The following is a 9,658-nucleotide window of genomic DNA, read 5'->3' on the forward strand; positions in this document are numbered from 1 at the left end:
CAGAATGGCCGGGGATTTTGGGGGTTTTGGCTCATGAAACAGTAAAATGTGCGCCCAGCCGTCGGAAGAAGAGCAAACTCTGGGAAAAGGGGGGACGAGGGAACCGCCGTGGAGGAGTCGGCGCATGGTTGGTGCAAGGCCCGGGACTGCGCAGGCCCTCGCCGTTGACATTGACCTTCTTCCAGTGGCTCGGCCGGTCCTCAACGGCGGGTTTTTTGACCCGAAGTTGGCCAGAAATGCGTCGAAATGCCCGGCCAAGCGCTGTTGTGGAGCGTTGTTGGCCTCCCGCGTCCTACACAACATTCCGAAGCACTTGGTGCTCGGCGGTGGCGGCTCTCGCAGCTGGCGGCTCTTCTCGGAGTGAACCTCACCACTTGGGACAGGTTTTGAGGAGGAAAAAATCCCCAATTTTCTTGCCCGATGGGGCCCGAGAGGCCTTGGGAGGCAGAACGGTACCGTGGTGGTGCTGGAGAAGTTGTTAGAGGAGAGCGATTTGCGCTTTCCTGGGAAATAGGGGCCGTATTTATTGCAGCTCCTCATGTATCCGTGCGTTTCTCTTGCCGGAGCTGTTCCCCGCTCGCCTTCCTCACCTCCTCTTCCTCACGCTTTCAGGCGCGTCAACGCTGGCAGCCAATTCCAAGCAGAGCTTCCCGACCTCCAGGATCCGACCCATTTGGAAGAGGAGGAAGAGGGAGCGTCGCTGGTCTGGAAACCCTGGGGCGACGTGGAAACCAACCCCGAGATGCAGTAGAAAGGTGGGGTTTTTCTTTTTGTTTTTTTTTCTAACGCTTTTCTTCCACTTTCACCCCACCCCGGGATACGACGGGTGGAAAATTCCACCTTTTTGGGCTTCTCTCCCTCCTTTTCTTCACGTTCGAGCGAAGGGAGATGGCTGGGTTTTGGTGGGAGAGGGAATAAATAATAACGGGTGGCGCTCCCGGCAGCGTCTTCCGTCAAAAACGGGCGTTTGGAGCCGTCCCACCTCATCTGCGGCGCCCTCGGGAGAGGGGAGGTTTCTCGCTGAGCTTTTAAAGTAGAGATATTTGGGATATCGGACTTTTTTCTCTGCCTTTTCCTGGCCTCCGGCCTCTGCTGCCCTCGTCCTGTTTTCCCGCCCTCTCCTATCGCCCCTTTTCTCGAGGAAAACTTGACTTTTTTCTGGGTTTTTGTTGCGCTTGTTGTTACAAACCTGCTCCACTTGGCTTCTCCCAACGCCGGGCTGGGGTGGACGGGTCAACCCGGAGCTGGCTCTCCATTGCCTGCGCGAGGCTCGAGGCGACGTGCTGGTAAGAAGCGGCAGTTCCTAATTAAGAACGGGCTTCGTTACTGTTTTGAGCTGGGAGTCGCTCCGAGTTTTCTATTGCGCCGGCCGGAATCTCTTTGCCGAAGGCGCCGGGAGGTTCTTGGGTGCCGCCTGTCGCTGCGTTAACGTCTCTTGGGCTTCCCGAGCCCTCTCCTGGTGCATCACAAAGAGTTTGGTTTGATTCTGGGAGGATTTGGAGAATAGAATTACGCCTGAATGAAAGGGATGTTAGAGAAAAGCCGAGGTGTGCCCTCGGTGAGCCCGGAGCGGGTCCGCTTTGCTCCCCCTTCTTCGAAGACGGGACTTAACACCCCTCGGTGCCTGCTGTGTCGCCACGAGGAGCGAGAATTTCCCTTTTGGCTCCTCCTCCGGAGGAATTTACGTCTTTTTTTCCCTATGAAATCTGGCAGGAGGCGGCGGAGATGCCGCGTGCTGGGCCGCCTCGGAGACCCGAATCCCGTCCCCTAGCTGATTATTGTTACCCAGGTAGAGGAGGAGAACGGATCCCGCCGTTCCCTTTGCTCTGATGGAACTGAGTCTTAAAAATGTTCTTTTTGGGTGGGGAAAAGTGTAGTTTTAATCCCTTTCTGGGGCTTTAGGAGGCGGGGGATGCTGATTCTAATAGTTTGCGTGTCGCTGGCTCGGATGTTTGGATGCCGGTGGAGGAGCAGCCGTTCAAAGAGGCTTTTTACACCCATAAGAAGAATTTTCGCCTCATCCAGAAGCAGGTAAAGCCGTTAGAGCGAGGCGCAGCTCGTTAGCGCGGGCAGTTTTAACCCAGAAAGTCGTATTTTGAGTTGCGTGTTGGAATCCTGCTCTTAGGACACTTCTTGCTAAAAAAACCCCACGGGTACAAGGCGTGTTTTTGCCCGAATGTGTGATTACAACGGAATATTTAATATCTCTGGGAGAAAATACCAGAGATATTAAAAGAATAGCAACGGTTTATGGCGTGAAACAGAGAATTCTGCCCTGAAAGCGCTTCTTGACGGCGTTTTTCAGCAGGTGAAGGTTTATTTTCTGTCCGACCTCGCCCGGACGTTGCGTTGCGAGAACCGGAGGAGAGAATCCTCCTCCATCTGCCCCTTCGCTATTTTACTGCCGCCTTTCCCTTATTAAACGGCTCCTGGTTTTCCTCCCGGTGGATCCAGACTGAAACCGTGTCTCAATGCCTCGAATATTATTACGCCTGGAAGGGAAAAAAAAAAAAGTGTTTCGGTTGCGCTCGGCCTCGCCTGACGCAGAAAAAGCGCCCGAGACGCCCGGAGGAGGAGGAAAAGGCTGAAGACGAGGTAGAAAAACTGCTGGGGGAGGGATTTTTGTGCCGGATTCCGCTCCTCCATGAACCCGTCTGCGAAAACATTCCTTAAAAAACAGCGGATTTGGTTCACAGAAATACTGGTGATTTTTTTTGGTGGTAGAAACGGGGCCGCCGTGTTGCTTCGGTGCTTCGGAATTCCACGGTTTCAACCCGTTGGGATAGATTTTTGCGGAGGAAAGCGCTATTCCGCTTAAAATAGAGCAATAATACGGTTTTTCTTTCAAGGTCTGGGCCTCCCAGTCGAATTCAAGTGGTTTTTTTCCGCCTGTTTCGTGTCCAGAGTCCACCCGGGCGGGGTTGGGCTGATAAAACGCGGTGCCTCCGGCGCAAAAAATCTAATTCCTTGGCCGCCCGCAGCTGTTTCGAGCTATTTTTTTACCCGATTTACAGCGCAAAGAAGAGGCGCCGCGTCGTCCCCAAGGAAAATCCAAAGCCGGGGAATCGGGAAGAGAAGCCCCGACGGTGATGGCAGCTCCTCCGTCGATCCCGGTCCTTCCTGGTGCTGGGACGGCGCCGCTGGAGATCCGTTTTTTTTTTTTTCCCCTGCGGCGAGCGTGGAAGGTCAGCTCTTCATTTTTCATCTCAAAACCGGCTGTTTTGGGGCTCAAAAACCACCCGGGGGGGCAGAGGGGGAGGGCAGCTCCAGGATTCCCCTTGCCCCGGGGCCGCTTGGCGGTTTTATTTGACTTTCAACCCAAAAAATCCATGTTTTCGGAGTCCGGGAGACTCCCAACCGAGCCCTGAGGTTCAGACCGGCCCCTCCTCGCGCCGGAATCCCGGCGTTTCTTCTTTTTGACCAAAAAAAAAACCCCCCCTCAAGTTCTGTGAGGATTTGCGGCCTGAGGCTTCCCCGCTCCACTCGCCCGCGCCGAGCACGATCCCTCGCGTTTCGATTCAACCTCATTTTAAGCGATCGCACAATGAATCCTAATCTCTTTAATCCCCCACGATCCGCCTTGGCGAACCGCCGACGTCAGAAACTCTGTCGTTACCGCGCGGCGAAACGCGGGAATTTAAAAAAAAAAAACAAAACAAAAAAACCCAAAACCCAAAACAAAACCAAAAAACAAAACCCAAAAAATTTAACGAAATTAAAAAAAAAACAAAAACAAAAACAGACTTAAAAAAAAATCCCTTTCTTTCCTAACTTTCAGGGTGTTTGGGGAGAAACGCTCGCGTGAGACTCCACCGCCCAAAAGATGCTTCAAAGGTCCCCGGGAGCGTTTTTAAAGGGCGGCGAAGCCGCAAAAGAAACCCAAAACCCCCCAGATTGGGCTGATCTCCTCCCGGGACACCTGGGAAGTGACACCAAACCAACCACGAGGCCAGTTTTTACCATTTTTATTGGAAAAAAAAAAAAAAAAAAAAAAAAACCAAACCAAAAAACCCCAAACCCACCTTTTTCTCCGCGCCCGGCTGGGCTTTGAGGATTCAAGAACAACGGGGTCGCTCTAAAAAGGGACGGAATAGGGGAAATGGCCCCAAAATGGTCGTCACGTTTCACACGTCGTTTTTCCCTGACGGTGGCGCGCGGCGTTTACGGTCTGGACTGTGGCGGCCTTTCGAGAAGAGGGCAGGTTAGTTTTCGTGTGTGTGTTTTTTGGTTTCCTTATGAAATTTGGTGAATTTTTAAAATTCTTGCCCCGCTCTTGCTCTTTGCGCCCTAACGAAACGATTTCGAACTCGTTCCGCTGGTTCCGGGGCAGCAGAATCGGGTTGGTTAAAGGTGGTGGGCGGCCGTGGGGCGTCCGGGTCATATTTAAAGCGCCCCTTGCGTGTTTATTTTATTAATCGGTGCTTATTTGCATAAATTAACGCGGTGTTTGGGGAGGGAGCGTGGAGGGTTTGGTTAGTTGAAGGAAGGGAATGGAAAGAAAGGCGTCTTGTCTCTACCGACAGTATAAAAAAGGCTGATTTATTTTTTTCTTTTTTGTTGCCGGGCCGCCAGATTTTCGTGATTTTCTTTAATTTTTCTGACTATTAATGCCCAGTAGAAAAAAAATAAAAAAAAAATTCTATATTTTGGTTCTGTTTTTCTCTTTAAAGGCCCAATCCTCAGGTCTGGGCCTCTGTAAACTCCCCAAAGCAGGAGGCCGGGGAGGGAACGTTCTCCTTTTGGCTTCTCAAGGCTCGTATTTTTAAAAATAAACCTCAAAGTGACGTTTTTCTCTAGCCCTTAACGATTCCAAAGGGAAACCGGCTGCCTTCCGAAATCGAAGACGGGCCTCCCAGTAAGGCCGGAGTCGGCGGCAGCCCTGCCAGCTGGGAGGACTGGGAGTTTTTAACCAAAAAAATAAACCCTGGGGGCTGTTTCCTTTTAAAAAAAAAAAAAAGAAAAAAAAGAGGTGGGATGTTGCAGCGCTGAGTGACTTTTTTTTTTTTTTTTTTTTAATTCCATCGAAAGGGATGAGTTTTGAGCAGTTTGGCTCCGGAGGCGGGGTGAGAACGCGAGTGCCGGGAGGCAGCGGCGGCGCGTTCACGCCTCCTCGCCGCCAAAGCCGCGCCGAAACCGCAGGAATTTGGCAAAATACTCGGCGTCCCGAAGCCCCGCCGCGGGTCTGGATTTAAACCCCCACCGCCCCCCGGAAAGGCTCGGCGTGGGGATTCCTGCTCCGCGCCTCGTTGCTGTTCCTGATGGATTCTAAAAAATCGAAGTTTTGGTGCAAGAAGAGAATCTGGTCCAGGTTCTCCGGTGCCAGGACGGCTCGCCGATGCTCCAGGCCGCTCTCGTCGGCGGCGAAGGCCTGCTCGGGCGAGACGGCGGTGGCCGGGATGGCCAGGTACTGCCGGCTCAGCCGCGCCACGGCCGGGAAACGGTGCTCGTTGCTCTTCCACCAGTCCAAGGGGTCGGTGCTGCGCTTGCAGAGAGGCTCCACGATGTAATTTTCCAGCTGCTGGTGGATCTCCGGCATGTTCTCCGTCGGGTCCTTCCCCAAAAGGACGTCGTAGATGCTCTGCGAGGCGGCGCCGGAGCAACGGGACTTGTGAGCGGGCAGCTGGTTGCCCCCCTGGCCGCTTTCGGCTTTATAATCTGAGTTGGGCGCCCAAAACTGGGCGGCGGGGGGGGACTGGGGGCTGCAGACCTGCGACAGCATGTTCTTCACGCGCTGGTGGAGCTCGTTTCTCAGGCCGGGGCTGAGGAACCGCATCTCCTTGAAACGCGGGTCCAAAAACGAGGCAATAACGGCCGGACTTTCCAGAACCTTCTCCTCCTCCGCCAGCCCCCAGCACCGCCTCAGCTCCGTCCTGATGTTGGCGACGACCGTCTTGATGACGGCGCCGGCTTCTTCCGCCTGTTGGCCGATGGCGGCGGCGACGCCGTGGACACACGGCAGCAGGGAGGAGACGGAGGCGTTCTGCTCCTCCCGCAGGAAGGCGGTGGCCAACTTGACGGTCCTCATGACGGGCAGCAGGTCCTGCAGGAGCTTCCACTGGTGGTCGGCCAAGTTCTGGACGCCCGTCGCGCCTTTGGGGTGCTCCTCCAGCACCGACATGATGGCCCACTTCAGCTCTAAGAGCCTCTCGCACATCTCGATGGTGGTGAGCCAGCGCGAGCCCGCGTCCATCACCAGCTTCAGCTTGGATTTGTTGATGGCTTCCAGCTTGCCGTTCAAGGAGCGGGCGGCTTTGGCATCCTGCTGGAAGTACCTAACGATGCCGCGGGCGATATCCAGGGCTTCTCCCACCTGCTGGACCTCCAGCCCGGCTTTGACGCAGAGGTGGAGGCTGCGCGCGGCGCAAAAGACGTTGCTCCAGCCCTGCGGCGCCAGCTGCGGCGCGGCGGCGCCGTCGTGCATCACGCAGAAGACGGATTTGCCGGCTAAGCCGAATTCGGCCAAGAGGGCCACCAGCTTCTCCCCTAAACCCTCCTCCGCTTTGGCTCGTCGCGTCTCCAGCAGGCACCGCGCTCGCCGCCACTCCCCGTCGATGAAGTTGGCCGTGACGCTCAAGTAGGTCTGGTCGAACTGGGAGACCCACGGCTCCGCGCAGAGCACGATGGCCTGCGCCGTCTGCAGGTAGCGCTCCAGGTGTTGCTTGACCGCGTTGTAGCGGTGCCACAACATGCCGGAGAGCTGGACGGGCGACGGCAGGGTGAAATTGGGCTCTAAGTAGCCCAGGAGGAGCCCAAACCCTTTGTCCTTCACCATGGAGAGAGGGTGCAGGTCGCGGAAGATCATCTCCAACACCAACTCCATGATGACCTCGCTCCTGGGCTCCGAGCAGGACGCCGGGTGGTAGAAACCACTTTCCGGCGTCATCTGCCGGCACCGTTTGCCGGCGTTTTCCGGCGTCGCGTAGTCGCCTTCGGCAACTTGGTCGTCCTTGAGGTGGGACAACAAGGTGTCGCGGATGCCGTGCTTCCTCACCAGGTGCTCCCGCATGGTGGTGGTGCTGTTGTGGAAGGAGAGCTGCTTCTTGCAGATGTTGCACTCCACGTAGGCGTCCCCCAGTTTGGCGTAATAATTCCACACCTTGGATTTGCGGCGGTCGACGTAGAGCGCGGTGGTGGTGCCGCTGCCGCCGCCGCCGCTGCCGTCCTGGCCCCCGCCGCCTTTCTCCCGCTTCCTCCGTGCCGCCGGCGCCACGTTGTAGGTGTTGAAGACCATGGGGATTTCCTCTGGGGGAGGGGACAAACGCGACACAACGCGGCCTCAATTTTTAATTTGCAACCTCTTGGTGGCTGCCGAGTGCCGCGTTTTGACGTATTTATGGGGTTTTTTTTTGGGGGGAAAAAAAGGCCTAAACGGCACACGTACCTTGCACCGTCGGCGGGAGGAGGGGGAGAGGCGGCTCCTCTGTCACCTCCTCCTTCGGCTGCGTCTCTCCGCCCGTCTCCGGCTTGAGGCGTTTCGGCAGGAGCTGGGGGTTTCCCTCAGCCATCGCCGCCTGGGTGGCAGTTTGGGGAGAGAAAACGAGGACGGTTACGGTAATTGCCGACCGGCTCGGTGTTTTGGCGAGGTGTTGCCAAAACAAACCGGATTGGGCACGAGGAGGAAACTTCCCGCCGGACACCACGGAACGGGGGGTTCTGGGCCGTGACTCACCTCCTCGCCGCGGTGCTGCCGGGCCCGGAGATCAACCAGGAGCTCAGCGAGGCGCCGCCGGCCGCGCCAGGGAGCGGAACCGGTGGTGGTGGACCAGTGAAGGTGACCCTGGTGATGGTGAACCCAGTGGAGATGAACTGGTGAAGGTGAAGCCGGCAACGGTGACCCAGCGAAGATGAACCCGATGACGGTGAAGCTGGCAAAGGTGACCTGGTGACGGTGAATCTGGTGAAGGCGAACTGGTCAAGATGACCTGGCGATGGTGAACTGGTCAAGACGAACCCAATGAAGATGACCCGGCGATGGTGAATCCGGTGATCGTGAACTGGTCAAGCTGAACCCAATGAAGACGACCCGGCGATGGTGAATCCGGTGATGGTGAACTGGTCAAGCTGAACCCAATGAAGACGACCCGGCGATGGTGAATCTGGTGATGGTGAACTGGTCAAGCTGAACCCAATGAAGATGACCCGGCGATGGTGAATCCGGTGATGGTGAACTGCTCAAGACGAACCCAATGAAGATGACCCGGCGATGGTGAATCCGGTGATCGTGAACTGCTCAAGATGACCCAGTGATGGTGAACCCGGTGAAGAGGATCCCGCTGAAGACGATCCCGGTGATGGTGACCCAGTGAAGACTAACCCGGTGATGGTGTTTCTGCTGAAGATGGTCCCGGTGACGGTGACACAGTGACGGTGCCCCTGGCACAGACGATCCCGGTGAATGGGAATCCCGGGGAGGAGGATCCTGGTGATGGTGACCTGGTGACGGTGATCCCGGCACAGACGACCCCGGTGAAGACAATCCCGGTCACCCAGTCATGGTGAGCCAGCGATGGTGAGCCCGGCACAAACGATCCCGGTGACGGGGATCCTGGTGACGGTGACCCTGTCACAGACGATCCTGGTGACAGTGACCCGGTGATGGTGACGCCGGTGAATCCCGGTAACGGGGATCCCAGTGAAGAGGATCCCGGTGACAGTAACCCAGTGACGGTGATCCCGGCACAGACGACCCCGGTGACGGTGACGCCGGTGACGGTGACACCCCGGCGCTGCCCCCTCGGTTCCAACCGTCACCGGTCAGGGCCACGTGGCCGGCGCCGGGGTGGCCGGTGGGGCGCCTTTCGGGGGGACACCATCACCTCCGTCCCAGTGCCGCGGAGGCGGAGGTCGCCGCGCCGCTGAGGTCACCTTTCGGCCCCTTTTTCAGGGGGTTTCACCTCAAAAACGTTTTCTGCCTCTACCCATCGGCCTTCGGCCTCACCGGCTCCCAGCCGCCGCCGTTGCGTCCGCCACGTTCCCCGCCAGAGCTCGGAAGGGGAAATGAGCTTGTTAACGAGCGGCGGCTCGTTAAATACTCACGCCTTCGTCAGCGAGGCCGCGGGAGCCGGAGCGCGACCCTTTCCCCCGGGAAGTAATTGATGGAGGGTTCCCTGTTCCGGCTCGGGAAGCGCCGACCTGCGGGTTTCACCCCCCCACGTCACCGGAACGCGTCAAAACGCCCGAAAAAAGCCGAAACCGGCCCATTTTGGGGGCTGCAGGTTTACTGGCGCCCGCTCCTCCCGCCCGCCAGGGGGCGCTATGGCGAGCTGACGAGGGGCTGACGAGGCGCCTCCCCGCGACCGCCTCACGTGGGCGCCGCTCGGCCAATGGGACGTGGCGCCGGCGTCACGTGAGGGGGGCGCAGGGCGGCGTCGCTGCGGCGGCGGCGGGGGGGGGAGAAGGAGCCGCCATGGACCAGGCCGGGAAGGAGAAGGAAGCGCTGCAGCTGCTGGCCGAGGCCGACAAGAAGGTCCGCGGCTCCCAGTCCTTCTTCGCCGGCCTCTTCGGGTGAGCCCGGCCCCGGATCGGCACCCCCGCACCTTCCCCGGGGGGAATGTCATGGCGGAGGGGAGACTCTGAGGGGGTGTCATGGCGGAGGGGGAGACTCTGAGGGGGTGTCATGGCGGGGGGGGGAGGCTCTGAGGGGGTGTCATGGTGGGGG

General features: G+C 57.7%; 1 protein-coding gene and 1 long non-coding RNA gene across 3 annotated transcripts; one reads left to right on the forward strand and one right to left on the reverse strand.

The window, feature by feature from the left end:
• The first annotated feature begins 1,164 nt into the window (after positions 1 to 1,164).
• LOC128903630 (uncharacterized) lies at positions 1,165 to 3,541 on the forward strand. Its single transcript, XR_008464137.1, has 3 exons — positions 1,165 to 1,286; positions 1,714 to 2,031; positions 3,015 to 3,541. It is a non-coding gene; the product is annotated as an uncharacterized LOC128903630 (long non-coding RNA).
• Positions 3,542 to 4,183: 642 nt separating this feature from the next.
• On the reverse strand, positions 4,184 to 9,480 carry LOC128903629 (E3 SUMO-protein ligase ZBED1-like). 2 transcript variants are annotated; one of them, XM_054187641.1, is made up of 4 exons: positions 7,938 to 9,480; positions 7,670 to 7,894; positions 7,382 to 7,511; positions 4,184 to 7,242 (listed from the first exon to the last, which is right to left on the reverse strand). In XM_054187641.1, exons 3-4 carry the CDS (start codon positions 7,503 to 7,505, stop codon positions 5,189 to 5,191), a joined length of 2,178 nt encoding a protein of 725 aa, XP_054043616.1. In that variant the 5' UTR covers positions 7,506 to 7,511; positions 7,670 to 7,894; positions 7,938 to 9,480; the 3' UTR covers positions 4,184 to 5,188. The 2 variants fall into 2 exon arrangements, with proteins under 2 accessions (XP_054043616.1, XP_054043615.1); XM_054187640.1 differs by having other exon boundaries at positions 7,670 to 9,480.
• Positions 9,481 to 9,658: the final 178 nt, after the last annotated feature.

The sequence above is a fragment of the Rissa tridactyla genome, unplaced genomic scaffold, assembly GCF_028500815.1.
Source record: "Rissa tridactyla isolate bRisTri1 unplaced genomic scaffold, bRisTri1.patW.cur.20221130 scaffold_535, whole genome shotgun sequence".
Lineage (NCBI taxonomy): Eukaryota > Metazoa > Chordata > Aves > Charadriiformes > Laridae > Rissa > Rissa tridactyla.

Excerpts from the sequence above, each read along its gene's own strand:
- LOC128903629 (XM_054187641.1), bottom strand. The coding sequence starts at position 7,505 with ATGGCTGAGGGAAACCCCCAGCTCCTGCCGAAACGCCTCAAGCCGGAG. Across the intron at positions 7,243-7,381 it reads CCTCCCGCCGACGGTGCAAG|AGGAAATCCCCATGGTCTTC; the intron begins GTACGTGTGCCG and ends CCCCTCCCCCAG.